This window comes from Dipteris shenzhenensis, chromosome 13, assembly GCF_047967505.1.
Source record: "Dipteris shenzhenensis isolate YYH24624 ecotype China chromosome 13, Dip_SZ_1.0, whole genome shotgun sequence".
In the NCBI taxonomy this organism is placed as follows: Eukaryota; Viridiplantae; Streptophyta; class Polypodiopsida; order Gleicheniales; family Dipteridaceae; genus Dipteris; species Dipteris shenzhenensis.
In genome coordinates, this window is record NC_141608.1 from 8,921,139 (window position 1) to 8,948,930 (window position 27,792).

The 27,792-nt window shown below is 43.6% G+C and overlaps 1 protein-coding gene across 2 annotated transcripts in view; it reads left to right on the forward strand.

Moving 5' to 3' along the window:
• The first annotated feature begins 385 nt into the window (after window positions 1-385).
• Window positions 386-27,792, forward strand: part of LOC147894997 (uncharacterized) — a 29,887-nt gene continuing 2,480 nt past the window's right edge. The window contains exons 1-10 of one of the 2 annotated variants that reach the window (XM_087383576.1): window positions 386-620; window positions 9,223-9,332; window positions 9,443-9,553; window positions 9,653-9,710; window positions 9,883-9,972; window positions 17,640-17,734; window positions 18,268-18,321; window positions 22,340-22,483; window positions 26,140-26,200; window positions 26,396-26,510. In XM_087383576.1, the coding sequence (XP_087239702.1) occupies window positions 446-620; window positions 9,223-9,332; window positions 9,443-9,553; window positions 9,653-9,710; window positions 9,883-9,972; window positions 17,640-17,734; window positions 18,268-18,321; window positions 22,340-22,483; window positions 26,140-26,200; window positions 26,396-26,510 (1,013 nt within the window). In that variant the 5' untranslated portion in view covers window positions 386-445. The remainder of the gene's footprint in view (window positions 621-9,222; window positions 9,333-9,442; window positions 9,554-9,652; window positions 9,711-9,882; window positions 9,973-17,639; window positions 17,735-18,267; window positions 18,322-22,339; window positions 22,484-26,139; window positions 26,201-26,395; window positions 26,511-27,792) is intronic. The other variant, XM_087383577.1, reaches the window with a different exon arrangement.

A 27,792-nucleotide genomic window follows, 5' to 3' on the forward strand; every position in this document is an offset into this window, starting at 1 on the left:
TTGCCTTACGAAGCACACCCTCTCCTTAATTGATGTGCACCATCCGATGCTATGTTGTTTTTGTCTTGACAATCCAGTCCTCTACATTGTGGGGCTCCTTTGATAGAGGGGTTAAGCTCCCACAGATCTCATAGCATTTTTGCCTCTATGCCCACCTCTTGTTGCATAATAACCAAAAGCATTGCCAGATCTAGCAATGTTGTGGCGGTAAGTAGTCTCAACCCGACGCTACTATGAAGTTCCCGTGATTGATACGATGAGCAAAACTCATGTTGATATTTAAGGTGATGAGCACAGACGAAGAGTGAACCATGGTTAGTAGAGTTGGGGAAGGTGTAGGGGTAAGCCAAAACGAATAGCCATATGACATTTGGCATGATGAAAGATGAGAGTTCGGTTTGTTTGAAGAGTGAGGGAGGAGGGTGGGAAGAGAGCGCGAGAGTCGATGGAGGCACAGATCGTCGACCCCTCGTCGGACCCTTTCGAGAATGTAGCCTCCTCTTTGGATCATCTCTACCTTGTCCGTGACACCTTCTTCCCTACGCTTCCATCCATCAAGAAATCCCGCCTCGAGACCGGTGCAAAGGATGTCCTTGCAACATTGGATAACTTGCCCCACGGTACGAATTTCATAAGGTTCCCGAGCGAGGACGTGTTATGTAAACAAACCTCCATGGAGATCAATTGCCCAAAACGACGTTAACTGCTTTTTAGTGTGCTCAGATAGACTTAGAAGCTCATTGAATTTCAAACCTCCAGAAATTAAGTTCGGGCCCAGCTGCTTTCACTAGATTGAACCATGGAGATTGAATAACTTGCTTGATTCAACCAAACGAGCGTACGTAGTAGAATCTTATTGAGAAAATTTCCCTGTTCCATAGAGGGTGATCTGAAGTTTGCCTATTTTGGTCAGAGACACTGATGCGTGTTCAAAAGTACGCAACAAATGCTGATGCCAGGTGTCACCAATAAATTCAAGTGTGGTCATAAATAGTTGGCGCCAACCAAGAGTTCATAACACGAAGTAGCGATTGTCTAGACGCAAGAATGAACCTACAATAGATAATTTTGTGAAGCTCGTGATCCATCAATCTCTTTCTGCGCAAATTGTCAATACACTCACCAAGGGGATCTTCATAATCTATATGCTACTTTCATAGAGATTTGTACTCATCTTGAAGGTCTTTGGTGAAGATAAGTGATGTCGATGCAGAGGGAGGAAGCTAAGGAAGGCACAAATAAAAGTTATACTTTGCCATGCTTCCACCCTAAGAGACTTGATTATATTGCTACTGGACCTTGCACATACCTCTAGAAAAATTGTTTATCTAGGACCATTAAACAAAGAAATGTTCTAGAATAGATGGCTGTTCTAGGACTGGTAGAAATGACCATAACACAGGGTATCCTGCAGCGGGAGACTGATAGGTGGGCCTAAGAATTCACGTAGAAGTGTTTAACTACCGAATCCAAAACTTCTTTATGTATGTACTCAACAAACATATATGTGCAGACCAGTAAATAGGCAATGCTCCAAGAGAGATATAGAACCAACATGAGATATATTTCCGTCCACAAAAGGACACAATACAAAAGAGTCCAGAGTCCCACCAAAACGTGATTCTCTGTCCTTACCAAAAGTTGTCCTACTCCCTCCTCGGCACTTCTAGATCTCTGAGCCTGCGTGCTCCTCGTCGAGCTTCTGTAGAGTTAGTCACCATGCCTTGATCCCTGCACCTTGCTGTCCTAACTGTAAGCCTAGGTTTGCAGCCCCTTCCAAGCTTTGTGTGCAACTCCTCAGCCCTCCTGGATGTAGCCCCAAAGGATGCTGACCTGCTGCTTCAGTCTGCTGGAAATCTTGCTGCTCAAGTGGATTAGAAATGAGCATGGGCTTCCCTTACATAGGGCTTCCAGCCCCTCAACTAAACTGACCCAATAGGGGTCCTGTTGGCCGACCTAGCAGCCTCATGAGCCGACCCACCCAGTCTGTAAAACCCAACTGGTGCGGGCACTATTTCTGAGGGATAGCAGGCCCTCCTGGCCATGTGGCAAGCTTTCACTGGCCCAGTCAGTCCTGCCCTAGACCCGACCTGATCCAGGCCCTGTTTCGGGTCCAAACACTTCTCCAAACAGTTGGACTTCTTTACCAGCACTTACGCCTGCAATCTGCCTCTACTCAGCCCTTGGATCCCATGCTTCAGGTCCGTACAGCCTCTGCGGCAGATCCATACTGTTCCTGCATGCAATCCGTACTGCTGACGTGTCTCTCCATGCTGGAATCACTGCGCTCCAACCAATCGTTGATAGCCACTTGGCACCTTCGTACCTCTACTGTCCACAATGGTGGCTCCAAACTGCCAGGTATACCTTTGAACCTGTTGCCCACATGGCAGCCCATGTGGCAGTCCCATGTCTTTGTGTTTTGCTGTGTGTATGCTGCCCACATGGCAGCCAAGGTGCTGCCCATGTGGCAGCCACATCACCTATTGGTTCACCCCCCATGCTCTCCTCATATGGGGGCTTAGAGATGGGAAGGTGACCATACCATTTCCAACACCCCCTCTCACAGACACATCTTGGCCCGATCCCAACAAAGATACTCTAGTAGCTTCCATGTCGTAGCCCTTTGGAACACTCTGGTGTGAATGTTGCTTCTTGGCTTTTCATCTAGTGGCTTCTGCTCCACTAGGTTCAAGTAAACCACCCTGGTACACATGTCCATCTTTGGTAGCACTAGATGGCACCACCTCCTTCAATCATGTACCCGCCTTCGAACTCGAGCAAACCAAGTACCAGCATCCTCCAACTGCCCCCCTCATGATGAGTGAACAGCCCGGAGTCTTCCAGGCACCATGCTCTTAAGGTTAGTTTCAACTTGTCATCCATCTGGCAAGGTTTGCAACCAAATAAAATACTCGAGAAATCAAATCCCAAGCATAACTCTGGATTACCAAGACCATCAGCTTCCATGTGTAGTCCTATTATGTCCCCTCTAAGTCACAGCATCCATCTGACTCTAAATCCATAGGTCTTGTAGAAGAATCCTCCTTTGTGTCAGCAAATACCAACCAAGCACGTAGATGGCTCTAAGCACTCAATGCTGTTCTTTACCTTCACAAAGGTTTTTGACTCCTCATTTGACCATCTCTCAATGTCAGACATCCTCACCAAAACATTGGGGTCTGCATACTTTACCTCAGCAACACCTGGTGTAACAGGGAGATAGCCGAACTCACTCTCTCTCTGCTCACTATAACTGAACTGAAATGAAATATGCACTCAAACACATGTGGAATTGTGGAGTGCGTGTGAGAGTCTAAGGGAGGAATGTAAATAGCCTCCGAAGAGGGAAACAATAACTGAATAACTGTCTGCGCAATAGGGCTGAATGCAACTGAAAGAATAAGTACTTTATGGAGGGGCTCTCACTGCCAAAAGAGGGAAGAGAATTCTGTAGAGAGGGAGATCCCTCACTCTAGAGTTGGAACTGAGGGCTGTTGGAGGGCAGTCCCTGATCTACTGCTGTACTGGACTGAACCGGGCTGAAGACTAACTGTAGAAGGGCTGGAAGGGGCTACTGGACTGTTGCAGACTCTCCTGCCCTGATCCAAATCCTTAGAACTGTTGCTGGCTGAAGGCTAGAGCATTGAAAAGTTGGATGAAGAATGAGGCCAAGGGGGCTGCCTTATATAGACTTTTAGGACCAGATTGACTGACCCTGGTCGGCTGGTCAATGCCGACCGTTGACCAGGTCGATCAAAAGTCAACGTTGACAAAAAAGTAAACGCAAGTCAACTCTACATTTTTTGACCTGCGCTGTCTTCTGAGGCCGTCTGGTGGTATTTGATGGGTGGTGCAGCCGGTAGGCATCATGCCATGCGTTGTGGATGCCCATGACATCCTTTCTACTGAAACTCGAACTAGGGTATGGAAAAGGCCTCCTTGTAGGCTGTGAGTGTTGGAATGGTCACCTCCCCATCTGTAAGCCCCCAAATGAGGAGAGCGTGGGGGAGGGAGACCTAGGGCAGGATGTGCCCAAGAGGAAAAGAAGAGAGGGGGCTGCCACATGGGCAGCACCTCACATCAAAGAACATGGAAGGTACCCGGAGCTAGGATGGATCTGCATGGCGCTGACATCAGCAGTGTACGGAATTGTACGGCGCTGGAGAAGAGCCTGGCAGAGGGCAGAACCAGCAGGACAGAAAGGCGCTGACATGGCAGGTCAGGAGCGCAGGTATACGGGGCTGTATGGGGCCTGGTGGAGCAGCAAATGGGGCTGCCAGTGGGCAGTGGCATGCCTTATATAGGCTGGGCCCTTGCCTAGATTGGAGGGCCAAAAGCCCTAAAAGTGTGGGCCATAAAGGCCTAGTTTTGTGAGCCCTTAAAGGGCTGGACCAGCAGCAGACTGGTCGGCCAGTATGAGGCTGGCTGGTCGGTTTTCTCAGCAGGCCTTAGGGCCTATATAAGGAGAGGCTCTTGGCCTCATTTCAGCATCCAGCAAGTCAGCAAACAGAGGAGCAGCAGGAGCAGCAGAAGCCTGATCTTTGGGCCTACATCCAGGAGGCAAAGCAAGGCCAGAGTTGCTGCAGATTGAGCTCACTTGGGGCTGAGCCTAGGCTGTCTACTAGGGCAGCAAGGTGCTGAGATCTTTGGACGGAAAGTCTATTACGCTCGAGGTGGAGCACGCGGGCTTGAGTCTAGAGATAGCCAGCTGATAGGAGAAGGACCTTGTGGTAAGATCAGAGGACCACACCATTGGTGGGACTTTGGATCTATCTCTCTTGTATTGTGTCCATAGTTTTGGACGGAAATATATATTTTGGTGGTTTCTCTATCTGGCCGGTTCATTGTCTAGTGATGAACTGCACATCTATTGAATGCACATAAGTAAAGAAGTTTGTGATTCCACACCCACACCACACTGTGTGAGCTCCTGGGCATTACTATAAGTCTTCCGCTGTGTGTACCCTCTGTTGGGTATTTTCTAACAGTGAGGAGGGTGCAGCTGGTAGGCAGCATGCCATGGGTTGTGGATGCCCGTGACATCCTTTTTGCTGAAACTCGAACTAGGGTATGGAAAAGGCCTCCTTGTAGGCTGTGAAGAGGTCCTGATAATCTGTGAAAATCCTCTTCTAGGGAGCCCTTTGTGCTTGAATTAAATTGCATACAAACTTTGTCGATTGCCTGTCCCTTTGAAGCAAGATTTGCTTAGGATCAACTACCTCGGCCTTATCAACAATCTCGGGCTGCTCCACATCTAGAACTACGGTTAGTGCCGGAACATACGGCTTGAGCCACAACATATGAAAAACGGGATGCATGGTTTATGTCGAAGGTAATTGCAACTTCATGGCCACATCATTTACAACCTTGATTATTAGAAAAGGGCCAAAGCGTTTGGTAGGTCTCCTGTGCTTTGGTAATGCGGTCCTTCACTGACTCCATGATCTGCTCATAGATCTTTGTGATGCAATCAGCCTCGTTTACCTTCACGGATGTCTTGGTGAGAAGCGATTTGAATTTCTTGCTGAAAGCAGCCTCATAGGGGGTCCTACCCACATTGGAGGAATGGGTGTTGTTCAGGATCCCTTGAACTAGCGGTAAGTACTGCTCCCAGTGGGACTAAGCATCCACAACATAGCACTTTAGAATGTCAAAAGATAGCTGGTCGTAGACTTCTGACTCGCCATGTGATTGCGGATGGAAACTATTGGAGAAGCTAAGTATGGTACCAAAGTTGTTGAACAAAAATGATTGGTGAATTTGGAATCCCTGTCTGATACAATGATATGGGGCATGCCACACATGGGATACCACCATCTGAGAAAAAGACAAGCTGTGTCTTGTGCATCGATGGTACCCTTGCATGGAATAAGCATGACAATTTTCCTAAACCTGTCCACAATGGTCAGGCACATTCCAATGGCTGGTGGAAGATTTGTAGTAAAATCCATGCTAATCTGCTTATAAGGCTGAAGGGGCTGAAGTAATCCTGGCAACTTTCATGGGATAGTGGCATATGTGGCAATGAGACACATACTGACGAATATCACTGCGTTAATGTGGCCATAAAGATTTGCGCTTGATTTTCTCGAGAGTGCTTGCAACCCCTCTGTGTCTGCCGGCTGTGGAATTGTGCATATCATGGAGGATGGTAGCATGGAATGGGGGTCCTTTGAAGTATAACCACTCATCATGTATAGCATAGTCGTTGGGTCGTTCATCAAGCATGACTTTGTACTAGTGGACTTGAAAATATGGACCAGTATGGTACCGGTTGCGCATCTCTACCAGAGAGGACTCCTACATTATGGAGATGGAAGTGACCATTCACCGTCTACTGAGAGCATCCACCCCGACATTCTCCGACCTTGGCTGATACTCAATCATGCCACCAAACTACTGAAAATTCTAGCTCCATCGAGTCTGGCGGTTTGACCACTGAGCTGCAGAGATGGTCTGAAGCCATCACAAGGCCTAATGATATGTGCGAATAGTGAAGTCTTGTCCATATACAAAATCTTTCTATCTGCTGGGTGGCTACTCTACTCTAGGATTGCTCTGATGGCATAATCGCTGGCGTCGGTCTGTGGCAGAGTGATGATGTACCCCAAGTAATGTACCTCCTCCAATAAAAACGGCTTTCTTGGCCTTGATGTACAACTGATTGTCCTTCAGGATTTGAAGAACTTGTTTAACATGCTTCACATGCTGCGCGGGATCCTTTGAAAAGATCAGAATGCCATCTAAGAACACAAAGAAAGAAAGAAAGAAAGTGTATTAATGTCCCACGGGAGACCAAAAGGTCTATGGGACACTAAAAAATCCATCTAATACAATAGCATAGGGAGGGCATATGGCAGCTCCCAAGGAGTGCATAAAGCAACTCCAGTTATTTAAAGTACCTAAATTATATCCTGAAAAAAACATATATAATTGGCCATAGATCATTTTAAGACCGAGAGTCTTTTGGTTTTGATTTAAACTCCTTAATGAGTGCTATTCCTCTGCGGTACACTGCCCACTTTCCATCCTTCCTAGCAGCCTTAAACTTGGCTAATTCTGTTGCTTTATCCTTCCATTGAATTCTTGTAAGTTCCTCAGCTATCCATGGCTTAGTACCTTTCAGCTTGTAGGACTCACGTAGGATCTTGAGTCTTAAATTTCATGAGTTAAATGTAATAACAGCATGACCTTTATGATGACTAATACGGACTATTGTAGCTTCACCATCATCATCAGAGTTATCAGGCTTGTCATCCTCATCTGCTGTCCAGTCAATGTTAGGCATGGCTCACGTAGGATCTTGAGTCTTAAATTTCATGAGTTAAATGTAATAACAGCATGACCTTTATGATGACTAATACGGACTATTGTAGCTTCACCATCATCATCAGAGTTATCAGGCTTGTCATCCTCATCTGCTGTCCAGTCAATGTTAGGCATGGCTGCTTTAACATGTGCTAAGGTATCATTGGATGAATCCTCCTCATTGTACCATCCATCTGGGAGTCCCCAATTCTGATTTTTAATGCATTATCCCGTCCCTTCTTGAATATCAGCTTTGTTTACCTTTGCTCCAAACTCCACAATGACACTCTTACTGATTAGAGGTTTGAAGACCCGGAGCATCATACGCTTGAATGTCGTGGGTGCCCCTGTGAGACCAAAGGGCATCACCGCAAACTCATACTAGGCCTTCTCTGTGCGAAAGGCCGTCTTCTGTATATTTGGCTCGTGAATCCGTATCTGGTGGTACCCACTCTTCAGATCAAATTTTCAGAACATCTCAGCCCTGGTCAGGCACTCCAAGATGTAGTCGATCCTCTGCATGGGAAACCTGCACTTGACAGTCAGCTTGTTCAGTGCGCGGTAATCCACAAGATCCAGGCTGTACTATCCATTTTCTTGACAAAGAGGATGGGAGCTGGGTCCGGAGAATTGCTGGGGCGTATGAAGCCACTCTGCATCAACTCCTCTAACTGCTACTCAAGCTCCTCTTCCATCGTCTTGTTGAGAGGGTAAGGGTGCTTACTGGGGGGTGATGATCCAAGGACTAGCTTAGTATGATGGTCCTTTGGCCGACTCGGAGGTCGAGCTGGAGGAAGGCTCGATGTGAGGAAAATGTCTTGGTATAATGACCACTATGATGCAGACGAGGAGACACCTCACTATGGGTGGACAAAGTTAGTGAAAGTATCGGATCACGGTTCTTGCCACCTCAGTACCTGGACATGCTTCAAAGTCAATTCTATGAGCTATGCCAGAGATGGTGAATCATTACGCCAACAAGTTCAGTCAGTTGCAGCTCGAGGAAAATCAAAAGCTGAGCAAGTTTCTCATAGGCTGCGTTCAGACATGCCAATGGTACGTTCGTAGTTTCAGGCCACTAGGCTTCCAAACTGGGTTGACTGTGGTCTGTGTAAGACTTCTATTGACCAAATTTATGGATGTAGAGCTTAATTTGATTGCTGAAAACTCCCCTGATCTGCTGCAATAGCTGCACACATAGTGTAGTTCTTTCCTGCAACAAACGGCACATGATTTGGATGAGTTAGCACATACATGCTGTTTACTGGACATGAAGCTTGAAAACACTTTAAGGGAATGTACCTCCATTAGCTAGGCTTCAAGGAAAGATTACGGGCTCTGATACCATGTGAACAAGCAAGAAGAAAACAATTTTGCACATATTGGAAGAGCTTCATAAAGTGTGGATTTTTAATTACAACAAAGTATGTACAAGAGCGTTGTATTGCAAATGCAATTGATGGGAGACTTGAGAGTTTTGCACAACATTCGGCAATCCATGCCTCCAGTCTCGAGTTATAAGTGTAAAGAGATTCTAGAATCCTCATCTTTAGAAACTACATGACTGTGAATAGGGGATAAGTGACTCATACACATTTCTAAAAGGTCTGGGAAGATGTAGCCTACAAATATCTAGAAAGTACATGATTTCCTGATGTGGCACATGAGCGCCGACTGTGAATACAATAATGACATGCCACTCTGTCTAGGACCCATGGGACCCATCATTCAGATAAAATGTCACAAGCCAGTGGTGCTGCCCAAGTAGACAAAATATACATACACAAGGGAGAGCCAGTATGGTGTCCAGCAATGATCTTTGTAGGCATACGAATTAGATGTAATAGGATACTGCTACATTTTGATAAGACTGGATAAGATACTGATATGGAAGATATTGTCATGTTGCAGAGTCGAGGAGGCCATCATCTCGCCGTGCACTGTTTGAATATCTAAGAGGGAAAGCATTAGATGTCGGACCTGAATATTGCAAGGAAGCAGAGGACCATCTTTCAAAAGCAGTAAGTTCAACTTTCTGTACTTACTACAATTCGTAAACTTAGAGTTTCTTAAGAGGCTTATAGGATGCTGTTCCATGTTGACTGTTTGATGAATGCTCATGGTGGACCAGGTGAAGCTGGATCCCTCACTTGCAGATGCCTGGTCATGTTTAGGGAACTGCTTTTGGAAAAAAGGTGACCTCACGGCTGCAAAAAATTGTTTCAATCTTGCCCTCAAAAAGGTAGGTCATAATGAGATTGGGCCTTGGGGTCATAAGTGCTTTGATTTTTTATGTCGAACTAAGTATGCAGGATTCTAAAGACTTAGAGGGTTAATGTAGGGTCTCAACAAGAAAATTCTTCGCCAGCTTTCAATGCTTGAGCGACGCATTGCAAAAGGTACCAGCAGGCTTGGATGTTCATGTGCAAAACCTGTGTTTGCAATCTATACTTTTTACAGTATAAAGCTGTTTTGTATTTGTGTTCTGCTTGCCATCTATGTAGTATGGTGTGGGACAACAAATTGGGACTGCATGATGAACTTGCATTTTTGTTTACTCATGGATTGCAGGATCTCCTGATGAGGCTGAGGCAGTGGAAGAGAGCATTAAACATGCTAAAGAGGCAGTCAGTCTTGATGTGAAGGATGGGCAGTCATGGTGTAAGTGTTTGTATCAAATGTTTGCAAGCTTGAATATCTTTCTGGTATTGGATTGAAGGTGCTGATGGCTTTTTAATTTTGGCAACACAAAAGTAATACATTGCACTGGAAATGTTAATAAGTCACAAAGAAGAGGAACTTATTGTTTCCTGCATAAGAACCACTTTAGACAGGGTTGATGTCTAAGTCCAATCTTACTGGGTCACAAATTCAAGAGATACGACAGTTTCTTGGCAGAATCTCCTATGGCCTTCTTTGGAAAGTGATTTTCATGTCCAGCAATTCAGTGTACAGTTTTTTTTTTGCCATGAACATTTTGTAAAGATCTGAAGTTGGAATTCCTTTTAAGGATGGAGTTTCATGTCTTGTTTAGTGGTTGAGCTTACCTGATAATTTGACAAAAGATATCTGCACGAAGCGTCTCAATCTTGCAGGCTTAATGATAACCAGGGAAAGGTATGGAATTGTGGGTTGAGTTGTGCTGTTTTTCTCCGATCGACATCAGGAAATAGCAAGATGTTTGTGGTTAGCTAGCCTAGAGGACGCTTGCATAGACCAGAAAACAGAATAAGATCTCTTCACTGACTTTTGTTATTTTTGAAGTTTGCGCAAATGATTCCAAGCTTTTAACTTTTATATTGCATAACCATATTAGCAGACATTCAAGTCTCTATAGAATTTTTTTCTTCAAAGTTGTGGCAGCCACATTTGTCCAACCAAACAACTTATTCATAAAACACATCAATGTGATACAAACATTTATTCATAATAAAAAAATTGAAGTCGTACAAGATAGCCTCCATGGGGTGATTCCAACTCCACAAGGATGCACTTGCTCCATTCACAGGGTTCTTAGTAGCCTACAATGTTTGAGTACAAACATTTATTTATAATAAAAAAATGATGTTGTGCCTCCATGGGTTGATCCAACTGCACATGGATGCACCTGCTCCGTTCACTTCTTCATAGCCTACAAGCACCCCAAAAATGGGCCGCTTATAAGCTGCAAAACGGTGAGCACTGAGGTGGACAATGGTTCCAATCGGCTGCATGTGTTAGAAATCAACCAACAGAGTATTGACGCACAGTGGAAGACTGATAGAATAGCCCAGAAGCTCACACAATGTGGTGTGGGGAGTGGAATCACAAACTTAACTTAATGTGCATCAGATAAATGTGCAGACTCATCAATAGACAATGAACCAGCCAGATAAAGAAACCACCAAAATAATATATTTCCGTCCAAAGCTATGGACACAATACAAAAGAGATAGATCCAGAGTCCCACCAATGGTGTGGTCCTCTGATCTTACCACAAGGTACTTCTCCTATCTGCCGGCTATCTCTAGACTCGAGCCCGCGTGCTCCACCTCGAGCATATGTAGGCTCTCTGTCCAGATCTCAGCACCCTGCTGCCCTGCTAGGCAGCCTAGGGTTCAGCCTTGTGAGCTAAGTCTGCAGCAGCACCTCCAGAACTCCTTTACCTCCTGGTTGTAGGCCAAAGGATGAGGGTAAGCTGTTCCTATCTGCTCCTCTGATGGCTGACCTACTGGATATGAAGAATGAGGCTGGATGCCTCCTTTTATAGGCCAAAACTGCCCCTTGAAGTGACCGACTGGCCTGCCCTAGTATGGCCGATCAGTCTGCCATAAAACCAACCCCACAGGCCCCTATTTATTGGGCTGTGGGCACATCTCTAGGGCTGTGTGCTCCCTGCCTTGAAGTGGGGTCCCAGCTCCCCTTGCTTTGTGTGCCAGCCCCCTCCCACTCCCCTCTATGCATGGGGCTGTGGGCTGGCCTCCCATAGAACTTGACATTGAACCAGTTTTCGCATGGAACACTAGGGTCTTAGCCAAAACCATGCAGCTCTTGGTGTGTGAGAAAACAGTTCTCTGTGGTTTCTAGTTTTCTTTCATAGCTCAAACGGTCGTTCTCAGCCACAATGCTTTACACATCCGTGTTGTGGCTGCCGCATCTTTTGAGTGGCGGTCTAGGTTGTACTTTCAAACGTTTGGACATGAGTGGACTGTGGTACAGTATCAAAATTTTGATCAAGGATCTGCTAAAAACCAAGGTGGCTAGACAGGTGATGACAAACTTATCAAGGTATAGCAGGAAGAGGATGTTTATTAAGGTCATTAATGTTGCCTAGACATTGTAACCGAGAATGCATGACTTAACATTCATAGTGTCAGTACTTTGTGTGAAAAATTGTCACCTTCTTGTATATGAATTTGGAGATAACCTGAATTAGATGCATACTTTGCATACAAGAGTTGATAAAAGAGGTCATTAATATGAGGTAGCCGATCCTTGTTCTTGATGATGAGCTCTTTTTCAAATTTCTATGTAGAGTTGCATAGGCTTCTTCATCTTTTCAGCAAGGAGCATTGGAGACCCAAATAGGCTAGACTAGGCTGGATGTGATTTTTGTTAATTTAACCTGTGATTTGGTTTTGAACTTTTTTGTGCCAAGTATAGGAAGCACAATAAGGAGGCCACCTTCGTGGACCCTAGCTTTGATGACCATAGGCTCAAGACTTTTGAGTACCATAGACCAAGAGACTTTAAAGATCACGAGTCCACAAGTCAAATTGAGGAGTTGAATTCAACCTATCCATGAGGCCCACTAGAGTCATATAGGAACAATAAAGGGGCGAAAGAGCGATAATGGAGCAAAGTCTCTCAAACTGGATGACTTTAAAGACCCAGAGTCCACAAGTCGAACCGAGTAATTGGATTGAACCTATCCATGAAGCCCACTAGAGTCATATAGGAGCAATAAAGCTGCGAAGGAGCAATAATGGAGCAGAGTCCCTCAAACTGGATGACTTGGGGCCATGAAGTCCGTTTACAATTTGCTGTCCACTAATACTCGAGTCACGAAGTCGATCTAAGATTTGAAAGCCATGGAGTCATGCACGGGCCCATTGGTTCTAAAATCAAATGTTGCTACATGGAATCTTAGAGTCATGAGGAGTGGCACATGGAGGAGTTATGACACCATAGGGACCACTAGAGCAGACTAAAGATGACAAGGATCTTTGGCACATCTATGGAATTTTGGGATCATCAATGAGCCGACCAGTGGAACACATTGGCTTGGGAGATGAGTTAGCTACCAATGGGAGTTGCATAAGGGTGCACTCAGTTGTGAGAAGTGAATAGTCAATGTGAGTGGATGGGACGAGGAAGGTTGGGTGGGGGTTTGCATCGAGGAGTGTAATTTGTATGGACAAAATGGTAAGAGATTGTGATAGGAGAAGAGGCTAGGGCTATGAGCTAGCTTGTGGTGAGTATTATACTTGGGATTTTTTGGTGAAGTTTTTAATCATCTTTGTATCATGATGGCATATATTTGTTATTGACTTTCCTCTTTGTCCATTCCTTGAGTTGTCTCAGTGGTGTTTGTTTGGTCTTTGGTGAGTAGTCGTTTATCACTTACCTTACTACTGCTTCCGCTCACTTACACAACAATGATCTTCCCTTTTGCCCGATCACAACACGGAAACCAAAATAAGAAGGCATATATAGTAGGGACGACTCCTTGCATAAGTGGCTTGGCCATCGGTAATATCTTTAGAATAGAAGGGCCTACCTCAGACATTTCCAACTCTCTTCTAGTACTTGGGAGTGATAGTAGTCTGGGGGTACGGTATGCCAAAGAGTTGTGATGGCTTCAAGGGAGCAAGTGAGGGAACTAGAAGGTACTTGAAGATATTAGAGAGAAGGCTTTCTACAGACCAAACAAGGTACAAGAAGTGGTATGCGAGTTGAAAGCTTGGGAAGTTTTGAAGTCAAATGCAAAGTGAGCCTATCGGGCACTAGACAAAGCTACCAATTTTATTGAAGGTCTTGTTGACCTAGACAACAAGAGCAGTTTTGGCGGAACCAATTCATGATTTTAAGGGGAAAGAAGTACAAAGTGAAGTGCAAGTGAAGGAAGAAGGCAAGATTACAAAGCTTCGTCCAAAGCTAGTAATGTTCAAGACCTAGACAACAAGAGCAATTTTGGTTGAACCAATTCATGATTCTGGAGAGGAAGAAGTGCGAAGTGAAGACCAAGAGAAGGACGAAGGCAAGAAGGACAAAGTTTCATCCAAAGCTAGTCAAGGCCAAAGTTATTGCCGGATCCATATTCGCATCAGCTATGTTTCATCAATAGCCTGTTGGTGACAACTTTGGTGCCATACTCGACATTCGCAATTAGTACAACGTACATCATCAATGATCTACAACTCCAATTTTTTGTCACTTCTAGCTTCTACACTATCCTTGTACTTCAGTTCTCATTTTTGCATCCACAACCTTCTCGACGGCTCTTGCATGGGTCGTCACCCTAGACCGTTCCATGTCCTTCCTTACTTTTGCATCATCTTTGACTCTTGCACCATCCATGTATTTCCCAATCGTCTTCACATCATACATGGCTTCTACACCATCTATGTCTTTCTGAATTGCATTTGTGTCGTTTGTGACTTGCGCCCCCTACGTTCTTTTGATCAACATGTTGTCCTCATTTGGGGCTTACAGATGGGGAGGTGACTATCAGTAGTCCATCTTGGGCCAATCCCCACGCGTTGATGTAGATGTTGCATTGGCTCCCATGGAGAAGCCTTTTGGAACAAGTCGAAGTTGTCCTTGTCAACCTGCAATTCCTGCTCCTCCAGGTCTGGTCCCGCCGTGCAAGTGAACCACCTTGGTACACAGGTGCAATCCTAGGAGTATCATAGGTCCATAGCACCATCATCTTCAATCATGAATCTTTCAGCTGTCTCCCTCACAATCAGTGAACAGCTTGGAGTCTTCCAAGCACCTGGCTTTTCAACCTGGTTCCGCTCCGGCAAAGTCTACAGCCAAGTAACCAACTTGAGCAATGAGACCCCGGTGGCTTATCCCGATAGGTCTCTTACCCAAGTGTATCTCCAAACAACTTGGACCATGAGCTCTAGATGAGCTCCTTGCTCACCCGTTACCATTCCTTGCTTCTCGCACCTCTCCGCCCGATGCGGCTTTGCTCTCTTGCTCGCTGCTCCTCCCTGCTCGTTGCTTCGGTCGTCTGCAGCTCCGCTCGACGTTGCTCTCCTCCCGCTTGCCCTGCAACCCCTCCGCCTGGCTGCAGCTCCGCCCACAGCAGCTCCGCCTTGCAGCCCCCTCCGTCAGGCTCTCCAGCCCCGCAATTGCTGCCCCGCCCTCTCGCCCGCCTGCCTCGCCCTTTCCTCGTTGTCGGCTGACCCCCCCCCCCCCCCCCTTCCTAGCCTCTTGCCTCAAATTCCCCCTCCCCTCCAAGCCTCTCCCCTAGCCTCTTACCTCCTCATTGTTTTCAGTTCCTGGTACTGGGTGTGCCTTCCGCCATTGGGGGGGGGGGCTCATGCTTCCGCTCTCGCTCCTGCACTAAGACCTGCACCAAGGAGACGGGATCAATCCAAAGAAATGGGAAAAGGTGGCAAAGATATGGATAAAGCCGCCAAGAAAGATGACAACAAAAACAAGAAACAAACACAACTGAAACTCGAGGATATGAACACGCGCTACAACCAAAGTGGACTCGGAGTGGATCACTTCTTACATATCATAGCGGAGGGTTTCATTGACCCACCAGGATACACACATATTTACTTACCCCACTCACTGAGGATCTCTCTTGGGCAGTTCTGGGTCTCTTCACATAGACTTCGTATCGAGAGCGGCAGAGCAGAGCGACTAGGCGCATATGCACATTGTGTGACATGCTAGAGGTTGAGACAGAGGAGCACTTCATCTTCAGGTGTCCTGTTTACTATGAGATCCGAGGGCGTTTCTACTGCCTCTTCAGAGATAGCTATGGGATTTTGGCCCGATTCCTCTCCTACCCAGACCAACGATGTTTGGCAGGCTTCGTTCATGAGGTACTCAGACACCGCGAGAGGATACTTCAAGCATGGAGACAGGAGCAGACCTTTTCCTTGGCTGATCCCTCTCAGAGCTCTATCACGGAGTTTTTTCAGCCAGATCACATGGACCCCCACGAGATGAGGCCTCGACATGATCGTGACCCGGAGCCTGTGACCCGACAGCTCAGACAAAGGGTTGACACATAGATCACACTTGGGGATATTCCCTCCTTGTTTAGAGTCGGATCCCGACCGACGAGGGTCACAGTAGCCCTGGTTAGACACAGAGCTATGACCAGGAGATGTGCCAGGGCTGCACCTTTGAGTGGCCAACAACACTCTATCGCCGATTTCATGCCCCCATTACCTCATCCACCCTGATGTCCTGATGATGATGATGATGATGATGATATAGTCGACTATTGACATGACTATGTTGTACTTAGGACTTAGTACTGCCATTCTACATTTTTTGCATTTGCATCGGTGTGGATGCTCGTTTAGTAGCTCCACCACCAATGCTCGCTTGTACCAAGTTTTTCACAGTCTCATATACCCATCGGTCTTCCGAAGACTTTAATAAACTTTCTTTCTTTCTCAAGCAAGTACCTTTTGGCTTCATCACACTCTTTTGACCTCTAGATGTTCCCATCTCCACCATCAAGGCATCAAAAGATTTACCATAGCCTCCTTCTAGCAACCTTGATCTAGGCTTCAAAGAAACGCTAAGTCTTCCCTCTCTGCCTTCCAAGAAGGCTCTCACCCTCTAACCTCTCACAACTTGAGAAACAAGCACGTAATCTATGCTATTGAGGTTTGAATGAATATACAATGAATGCACATACTAGTAGATCCACCCATTTGTTTGTTTGCTTTGAAAACAAGCCATGTACCTCATGGAGGTACTCAAAGCTTCATGTGTAATCCTATAGTGCTCTCTTTCCATGTGGCCTTAACTCCTGAGGTCCTTTCAAAGAGACTTCCCTCATGCAAGGGATACCAGCTATGCACTCAAAGCAAGCTGAGCACAGTCTGATGTCCTTAACCTTCACAAAGGTTGTTGATTTCTCTCCATCCTTCATTTCATATTTACTGTAAATGAATGTTTATGTTAGGTGACAAAAAATTTCAAAACTTTGGTGGAACGTCGTAACACCATCATGCCATGTATTGTTAAAATACTAGATTATCACTGGAGTTTTTGTTGATGCGACATGTCAAAGATAGGAAGTCTTTATTCAGCCAAAGGGATGACAATTTGAAGAATGATACATTTATGGCATGAGACAAGTGTAATTTTTCTGCACATCATTTAATAAAGGATCCTTTTTCCATGCGAAGTACCCATGAATTGAATGTGGTCTCCCAGTAGGTGTTTCTTTAGCAGTGTTTTTTATTTAGAGGTATAATATGGCATTATAAACCCTGGAGTGTGCGTTTTAATTCAAGCATCTTGGGCTATTATGCAGTGTGAATGCTCAATAAACATTCATGATTGTGTACTTGCTTACAGCCGATGCATGTTTAATACTCACTAATAATTCAGAACTGCGTGCTGAGTGAGAACACAATGGAACCATAGATTGGCTCATATTCATATGTTGCTACGGGGAAAGTGTATTTTCTTTTACCTTTCAGTGATAATGACAAGTTGCCTTATGGTACTAGTTTAATTGTTGAAATTAAAGGCAATGGATGAATGATTTGATTTGCTTCTTTACTTCATCACATCTTCTTGTAATTATGATTTTGGATCATGTTCTCAAGGCGTTGAGTACTTTTGTTATTCTGCAGACACACTAGGGAATGCATACTTGACTAGCTTTTTTGTCACTGGAACCTGGGATCAAAGCAAGCTTCGTCAGTCCTTGAAAGCATACCAGAATGCTGTATGTTATCTTCCAAGGTTCTGGTTAGTCATCGTTATGTTGTTTGTGTTTTATGGCTCCTCAAGGCTAGGATATATTGCCAGCTTTCTTTCGAGACCAATGGATATGCAAGACTGTTGACCAGCAGGTCTACGTTTACGTACCTATCATGATAAGAAATTTTGAGGGTTGCATGTGTGGGCATTTCATGGTCTTAAATTTCTGTATTTCTTTGTGACAATATTTTCTTTATTTTAGAAAGGAAGCACAGTATGACTTTTAAGGGGTTTTACAGTCAAATGCAACTTGCGAAGTTGAGGTCTGAATGGGAAATAGATGGGCTCTAATTTGAGCACCTTCTAAGCACACAATGACTTTTAAAGGGTTTTATAATCAAATGCAATTTGCCAAGTTGAGCTCGGTCAACCTGAACGGAAAATAAATTTGCTCTAATTTGAGCACCACCACCCACAGAAGAGCTGCAGTAACCTTGTTATGAGTGGAACTGTTGGTTTTGGAGGACTAATTTGCACTTTGGTTTGTGGACTTTGTAGGAAAAGGATGAACTTGCCAAGGATAACCCTGATTTGTACTTTAACAGTGCCACTGTGAGTAACTTTGGTTTTATTTGGATTTGGCAGAGCAATACCCAGACAAAACACACACACACACACACACACACTTTTGTTTTTTTGTGGAATCTTTGAGTCATTATTTTACAAAAAAAAGCTATCCCAGAAAGGGAGAGCTATAATACATCAAGAGAAAATCTCACGAAGTAAGGGGAATTCCAGCATCATCAACAACATATTGAACCAAACGAATCCCCTTGAGACTCAGAAAATACGAACGTTGAGGCTTCTGCAAAGCCAAAGGAAAGGCGAACACTCTAGACCAATGCATACTTTCAGCTCTGAAAGAGTTGCCTTGCACAGAATCACTGCTATGCCAACCCAAGTGAGAAAGGATATGTTTCCAATCCATTAATAAATGGGAAACCAAAGGACAGCCGGGGATTTTGCCTGTGACAGAACCAGAAAGAAACTCCCACTGGGAAAGCTGCCAATGACCAAAAGCTGGAGATTCAACATGCAAGAGTAAATGACGAATCATGGCAGCCCATGGTTGAGAACCTGCCAGAGTGTTCCCTTTGTTGTGATTTTGGTTTCTACGCGTGGATTGAAGCCCGTAAGCGCCTGCAAGCTGAGCCCGGGAGTCCAGGAGGAATTTGCGATTGGTTTGAGGGCTGTTCTTTGGTTTAGTTACGGTTTCAGTGGGACACACACTTTTTTTTTGTTGTAAAATCCAGTGCATTGTATTTATATTCTCATAACTTTACAAGATGGGAAGTCTCCAAAATGGAGAGTATCCCAAAGATCAGAAGCATAAAAAGAAAAGCTCTATGCAAGAAGCATGTATATCACCCTCATGGCAGGCATCATATAAAGATTGCCGCAATGAGGCTCTGAAAGATTCATATGACTTGTGAATCTGGCGGCCCAAGTATGCCAAATTATGCTCATTCCAGATTGTCCAAAGAGCCCAATATCTCACCCATGAGAGAAATAGTGAGTATTGAGATAAAGACCTCATAAATCTGCCAAATTACCAAAAATGTTTCCCAAATCTGTGACTCGGGAAACGGAGGCAAAGATGATCTGAAATTTTGCCAAGGAGGTTCCGAGAAGACGGGCAGTGCCAAAGCAAATGAGGGACAGTCTCTGAAAGAGCCTGACACCGTAAACATGTGGGTGGTGCAATGTGACGTTTGGCAAGTGTGATTCCCACTGACAATGTGCCGGTCATGCATCTCCAAAGAAAAAGTCTTTGTTTCAAAGGCATTTTACACCTCCATAATATTCGGAGATTCTTCCGCCACCATGAGAGGGGCTGCCTGATATGCCACAGAGTATTAGCATATTGATGAATCCATGGGGCAGGCTGAAGAAGCTTGTAGGCTTTGATGGAGGTCAAAACAGGCAGAGCAATAGGATGAGAGCATGTAGCAAAGGGGTGCAATTGCCAATCCATAAGCCTGTCTGTGTCAGCCACAGGAGGAATAGGTAGAAAAGGATGCAAGAGATTAGCAATTTTCTTCCATATCAACCTATGATGCATTCCCAATGCATAGGAGACAGTGGCCTGAGGAAAAGATAAGACATAGCCCTGATCATCTACCACATCATTGATGTATCTGATTCCCAATTTCATGAGATTATATGCCCGAACAGGTTCCTGTAAAGCAAGTGGAATGTCAAAGATGGCACTCCAATGAATACTTTCTTTCCTCATTGAGTTTGTCCTCGAGCGATTATCAGGAGCCCATTTGACCTTAGAAAGTACTTGTTTCCAGTCAAGTATCAGAGCAGTAGAGAAAGGGCAGCCAGGAATCTTTCCTACAAATCTCCCAATGACAACCTCCCAATGATCAGTAGTCCAATGGCCATAAGCAGATGTCCTCATGTTGACACACATGGATGCTATCATACAAGTCCATGGCTGTTGTTGACGGAAAAAAGTATGGAGCATAGTCGCCTTCCTTGCAAGTACATGATATTTGATATTGAGAACATTAAGTCCCCCATGCATCCTAGGAGAGCACACCATTTCCATCTTCAGCAGTCTCAATGCTTTCACAGCATTTTTTGTCCTCCATAACAGCTCCATAGCTTGAGACATAAAGGCTGAAATATCTCTAGAGGACCAATGTAGCAAAGGCAAAAAGAACTGAATATAAGACATTACAATAGACTGTACTATTTTGAGCCTGACATGAAGTGGCCAAGTGGAAATTTTCCAATATTCCAATTTATGTTGAAGTCTTTGGAAGATCCATTTTAGCTGCTGCTTCCTGGTGATATGCCATCCTATAGGATATCCCAAATGCCTGACTACATCTTTGGAATGCACTACCTGACCTGGCCAGAGAATAGAATGCCAGTCACATTGTTTCAGGGGAAGCAATTTGGATTTGTCAAAGTTGACATGCAATCCCGCTGCTAATCCATACAATGATAATGTGGTCATAAGCATGCGGACTTCCTGGGGAGAGTTCTGTGGCATAAAGAAGGAATCATCAGCATATTCCTGTGCCAAAAAAGATGCAGCCCCAAGGATTTTAAGACCAGTAATCTGTCCTGTGTTTGTAAGATGATCAAGATACATCAAGAGGGGATGGGTCGCAATGGCATAGAAGAGAGCACTAAGAGGGCAGCCCTGTCTGACTGATCTACCCAATGTCCATGACCGAGATAGATGACTCCCAAGAATGCACTGAGAGGTAGAGCGAGAATAAAGCCAATAAATTGCATTTGCTATCTTGGGACCAAAGCCCAACTTTGTCATGGTTTGAGAGATAAAATCCCATTGAACAGTGTCAAATGCCTCAGTGATATTTACCTGCAATATGAGCACATCTTGATGCGAGTACTTAGCATATTCAATTGCAGTCAATGCATTGGAGATATTGTCATGGATTTGTCTTCGCGGCACAAACCCATACTGATGAGGATGAAGGCCCGCATTCAGTATCCCATGAAGCCTATACACAATCATTTTGGCAATGAGTTTGTAAACTACAGGCATCAAAGTAATAGGCCTCCAATCTGACATATGATCACACAGATTTTTTTAAGGCACAAGTTTGATTATGCCATGCTTCCAAAGGTGCGGCAATTGATTTTCTTGCCAGGCAACATTGATCATTTGTAAGAGAACATCTTTTAAATCATCCCAAAAGGAAATATAAAATTCCACCGTAAGACCATCCCAGCCAGGGGACTTGTATTTGCCGAGGTGGGACAATGCATTATCAAGTTCTGTGTTAGTAAAAGGTCTCTCGAATGTAAGAGCATCATCCATTTCCACTATCTCAGAAACATATTGAAGAAATTCAGTCCTCGCATCAGTCATTTGATTTGATGGGGAGCCAGGGGTAGAGAACAATTTCTGGAAGTAATTTTGGCATTCATCTTGGAGATCAGAGAAAGAGTGCGTCCAAGAGCCATCTAGCTTCCTTACCCTTAGACATGAGTTTTTCTTTCGAGTGTAGCATGCAGGCCCTGGAAGAAGGCTTTTGATGAGCAGCCCTTATCCATGAGGGGCTTCATTCTTGCTCTAATCTGCCATTTGTGCAATTTCCTCTGATCATTATCAGTCAGTTTGATCCGGGCTTGTGAGAGGGAATCATTTTCTGATTCAGAGAGAGGCCTTAAATGTGAAAATTCAGTCAATTGTTGTGCTGTCCTTTTTGCCCATTTGACCTCATGCTGCCAGTTTCCATACTCCCTAATGACATTCTGTATACGAGAGACAAAACTGTCCCAAGCATAATTCATGTCCTCGTGGGCATGCAAAGGCAAGGGATGAATTGCAAGTCTGATCATTTTCTGGAAATATTGATGTCGGAGATAAGCCTGATTAACATGCAGTAAACTGCTGGAAAGAGTCGGCAAATCATCCAGTGGCATACCAAATTGCAGATTTATCCATAATGGGGCATGATCTGACAAGCCCAATGAGAATCAGTGGGACACACACACACACACACACACACACACTCCACATGGTATGCGCTTTTGAATCTGAAGTTTTTAAATTTGATTGAATAGATATGCTTTTTCATAGGTGTATCAATATTTAGAAGACTATGAGCGGGCTTTGAAAGGGTTTGAAGCAGCAAGCTTGAGAGATCCTGGACTCCGTGCTGAAGAACAAGTTGAAAAACTGGTGAAACTGCTAAACAAATTAGAGGAGTCAACAGCCAATAAGGTATGCATTTTTTGGTTAGAAAATTGTGCCAAGCTTTTGGAATCCACTAGAACCCTATTAAGTGAAGATGTGTGGATAGACACATTTACTATGGTGTGAGCTTGTACTGAAGGCATCTCTGTGGATTTAGAGACATGGGTTGCTCTCTGTCAACTTTTTATTGAAGCAGTAAGATCAGTATGTCAGGATACCAGAAAAGTCCTTTTGTTTGTCTATTTATAATATATCTTTTGGCATTCGGAGGATGAATTGCACTTTCGTATTTGTTTTTTGAGTTATGTGAGAAATTAATGACAAAAAAATGTGTTTTTTGGATTTCAATTTTCAAGAAAGTCTTTGTGTTGTCTATTTATAATATATCTTTTCGCACACGGAGCATGAATTCCACTTTGATTTGAATAATGTGAAAATAATAACAATGAAATGATCTGAATTGTTTCTCATGTTTTGAAATGTTTCTCGTCCAATGAAATGTGGAGTTCGTTTGTACTTGTTATACCTCTGCAGTTGTCAAGTCGCAAACTTATCCAGGCTGACTGTAGTCTCTTTATAGATAAGCTGTTGAACCCAAAATGAGGTCTTCTAGGGTCATTCTCTCATCTAATTCTGAAGACTTGATAATACCAAAGGGATCCTAGCCACAATGTACAGGGAATCGGTGAGTGCCTCAGCATCTACTGTCATGGGGAGAGGTAAAATAGAATAGATTCCTGCAGAATGGAACTTGTTAGTCTATATCTGAAGGCCTCAGTTTCTGCTCTTTTGCTGTTATTCATGTTAATGATTGTTGGATCTCCTGTTATTGGTTCACTTTTAACTGGTTTACATATGAAATATTGCTTTTTGTATGTATCGAACATTCATGATGCTAACCACAAATATAGATACTGTGATGTTCTGAGCACATGCTGAAGAAAAGTGTTCAGGCATTTTTTCATTGAAGTCTAGTAAAAGATCAATTGCTCTAGCTATAGATAAGAGAAGTGCATGAGGGAATGAATCTGCTTCATCCTTAGTAGGCCGTGGCACCCCATTTTTACAGTCTCACTGTGAATGGGATCAATATTTTCCTGATATAGGCTCATCTTTGATTGAGTCTTTCAGTTTGTATATGCTCTAGCTTGTGGGTTTTGATGGTTGTTTTAAAATGAAGCAACTAGGCACTCTAATGGGTTTTCATAGGGTGTGTATGGTTCCAAGTTTGACTCAAGGTTGCGGTATCCTCTTGGCTGTAGACAACTATCCTGTGCACTTAAGCTGGGAACATGTGGCACCTAAGTTCTTTTTGTGTTTGAGGAACGGCCTTAGGCATTGAAAAGAATGTCTTCATTAAGCTGTGCAGGTCGTGGGAATTTAATTTGCATTTGTGCGAGTTCTGAAAGTTACGTAACTGAGAAAGATAATGTTTGCATGGTGTGTTTTCCTGGATTGCAAGAGGGCATATTGAGTGTGAAAGGTGAGATCATCTTGAGCGTCGAAGATAAAATGTTACAATCCCTCATAAGCAGTGTGACTGATAAGATAGTCCTGTAGAACAGTGAATAGCTGGTAACATGCCCCCCCCCCAAAAAAAAACAACAACAACAACAACAACAACAACAAAGAAAGAAAGAAAGAATAGAGAAGTACTTGTACTATATGCTTTGGAAACAATATAAAATCAGCCTCTGTGAGATGCTGATAAGAAAAGAAAAAGCTCGCTGCCCTGCAATAACTTAATATCAAAATCATACTCACATAAAACTTCCATCCATTTCCTTTGTCTATTGTTCAAATGTGGTTGAGAAAACAAGTGTTTTAAAATTTTATGATCAATTTTAACTCGAATTTAGGTCCTAAGAGAGTCTTTCTATGATGCTTTACCCTTAACTAGGAAACGAATTTGTGAATTCAAGCCTTAAACAAATTTACTAGTTAAAGATTGATCACCTAACTCTGGTGCATGCTTTTTTGAAAGTTCCAAAAATTGGTCACAATATTCTTACACAGTGAGATTTTTATCTTCGTAATCATTTTAAATTCTTCTGGAAATTACCTCTCTTTTGCGTAGCTTTTGAATTCATCCCATTTACCTAGTGGATCTTGTGAACCTCATCCCACTGCTGACCTTCTTCCAAGTTGTGGTGGATTATTTCAATTGCAGAACTGCAACTTTTGCTTTGTGCAGCTCATCGAACTCTTGGAGGTCCTGGATCCATGCTTCATTGTCCTCACCCTTCAGATGATAGTTTGGCTCGTTTGGAAACCTGTGGCTGAGTCTTCTATCTCCTTCCAATCTCTTTTTCCTCTGCGCTCACCCAGATAATTTCCTTGTGGCATCCCACGATCTTTTCCTAGGATATTTCTGCGATAGTGCATCTCACAGTTCGGACTGTGAATAGAAGTGGGTCTTGCACATCTGCTCCAAATATTCTCTTTACAGATTTTGATTCATACTCTCCATGACTCCCTCATCTTCACCATGCATACTTAGCTGACCCCACTGATTTTCAGTGTCCGGGATTTACAATCCTTGGACCTCTTGTTTCTTTTGGGACCGTGTTTCTATGTGCTGTTTTCTTGACAAGAATAGAAAGCTCTTGAAGTTGCTTTTGTAAGGCCTTTGAGTGCTGCAGACTGTTCTTTTATCAGCTTCATTATACCTGCTGAATCCATTGAAGAACATCACTTATCTTTTAGGGGGAGAGGAATTGATTTCAAAATAGTTCTCTAAAAAAGAAAACAAGACCTGAGACAGGTTCTGATAGTACTTATGATGAGCTTTTCCCAGATATACAATCTTCAACAAATAGCTGGCACCTAATAAGAATTACAATTGACAGTTCTGTGAATGCAGCATGGCATAAATGGGTTACAAAGAAGGTGTAATTGCTAACTAATCACTTGCAACTAATTATAAGCACATTTCTCTATCTACTCAGAAACATTAAATTCAAGTCCTACAAAACAGATGTTTGCTTAGTCACTGTCTCTATGAAGCATGAGCCTAAAGCTTTACAGAACCTGAGATTCATGTATGCCTTATGTTGCGATCCACTCTTTTTTTGCACATTCAGTTGATTGGGCAGTTTAACTGTTCTCATCTCTGATTATTCTAAACCTTGCATGGAGCTTGTGTTCTCGTTGCAACCCTTTGGAATATAACCATTTTATTGCAAAATGCATATGCTTCCAAAGAGCTCGAGTGAAAACTTGGGTTGCACATACTGTTTGATATATCCATTTGCTTCAAAAGGGTGAGCAAGATATGCTAAGTATAGGACTCTCAACTAAATGTTCAGATCTTTAGTCCAGAAGTACCGTGGTGTTTCAGTCCAGACTTGTGGCACCTAAATAATGTTTCCCTCCACTTCTGTCAGTTAGCACATGATGGATGGCATAGTATTTCTTGAAAGGTCTTTGGGTCTGTCAAAATAATGAACTGTACTAAATGCAACTTTTGACTAAATGCCAACTGTTTCATACTCATAATAGCTTTAAATTCTAAAAGAGTTTTGGAAAAATCGGTGGATCTATCTTATGTCTGGCAAGTGCCTATATAGCTGATTATTCGATTGCAGTATAGTAGGATGGTTTGTGTGGACACAGTGACATGTGAGACCTGGTTTAACAAATTATTTCACTGAAATGCTTACAATTATAAGTGCACATGGCAGGGTCGTATCAAGGCAAAAAGGCTGACAACTCTTCTATCTTCTTTGCGACCTGAAAATGGTGGTAGAAACTTTCATGTTTTTTTTTGAAATAATGGTGGTATAAAGTATCTTTCAACGAATTCTTGCATTTTATGAGGGAGTGGAAGCTTCTTTGGAAATTCACTCAAATCATGTAATTATTCTCTGGCATGAATTGAGTAACTGAGACATTGTCATTCTCTTTTTAACCTGGCTGAGTTTTCTGTTGCCCTGGCAGTCCCAGGAAACCTTACACTTACAAATATGCTCTCACTGCAAGAAGGATTTAACAAAGGAGTTGCAGTGCTGTGCAAGATAATTTTATCAATCCGACATGACAATTTAGTACCCCTGTAAGTCAGTTAGCTCGTGCAGGTTGGCTTTTTAATAGGCAGCTCAGTTTGAATTAAATTACTTGCTTGTAAAATGTAATGATAGAGCTGAGTCCATACTCTGGGCAAATCTGGATGATTTGTGTATGCATCCTTCATGAGCTTTATCTCTCCGTGATGGGCTGCTGAAATAGCATGTATCTGTGAGAGCTGTGTTTATACTATGGTCTGCATCCACTGTTGGTCGCTGATGATGTCACTGGTGATGTCGTAATAGCTAGTCCCCGGTATGCATATGGAGTTTATGGTTTCAACCTTATGAGTGACTATCATGAGATTAAAACTGTCCTATGTGTTGTCCTGGATTCATCTAGAAATATGCTTGTGCTGTGTTAGTAGACATGCAAATTTCACCTTGCGAAGTTTTCGTCCATGTTGTGGCTTGCTGAAACTGCGATAAATCAGTTCCAAGATGGGCTAGGTTGACTCTTGCAGATGCCAAAGATCAATCCACTTAGGGAGAACCAGGGCCAGGACCAAAAGTGCTCAGAATCACGTCAATTTTGCCTTGATGACTATAGTGATGGAAGCTGAAACTGAACCTCAGTATTTTGGGGATGCACCGCATGGCAGGAAGCCATGAAATCAGAAATTAGATCCATTGAGAAAAATGTTACATGGGATTTGGTTGATCCTCCCATAGGCAAGAACGTGGTTGGGACCAAATGGATCTACAAGGTCAAGAAATGGATCTAAAAGGTCAAGTATCATGCAAATGGTACTGTTGAGAAACACAAGGCCCATCTTGTTGCCAAGGGTTATGCTCGGGAGGAGGGAATTGACTATGAGGAGACCTTTAGTCCGGTAGCTAAAATGACTATAGACAACTGGTAGGTAGTCTTATCTACATATGTTCCACTAGACGAGACATTCCCTATGCCACAAGGTTACTCAGTCAGTTCATGCATTGTCCCACAGTCACGGATTGGAACACAGCAAAAAGGGTTCTCAAATGTACATGGTACACTCTCTTATTGGCTGCATTATGCTCCAGATCGTGATGTATTACTGAGTGGTTTTTCAGACTCAGATTGGGCAGGGGACATTGATGACCGCAGGTCCACTTTAGGTTATTGCTTCTCATTGGGCTGCGCGTGCATATCATGGCTCAGTAAGAAGCAAAGCCGCGTCTCTCTCTCCTTCAGTAAAGCTGAATATAAAGCGTCAAACGCAGCCACTATGGAATGCATGTGGTTAAGGAAGCTACTGCATGATTTGCATCATGCTCAGGATGGGGAGGCAT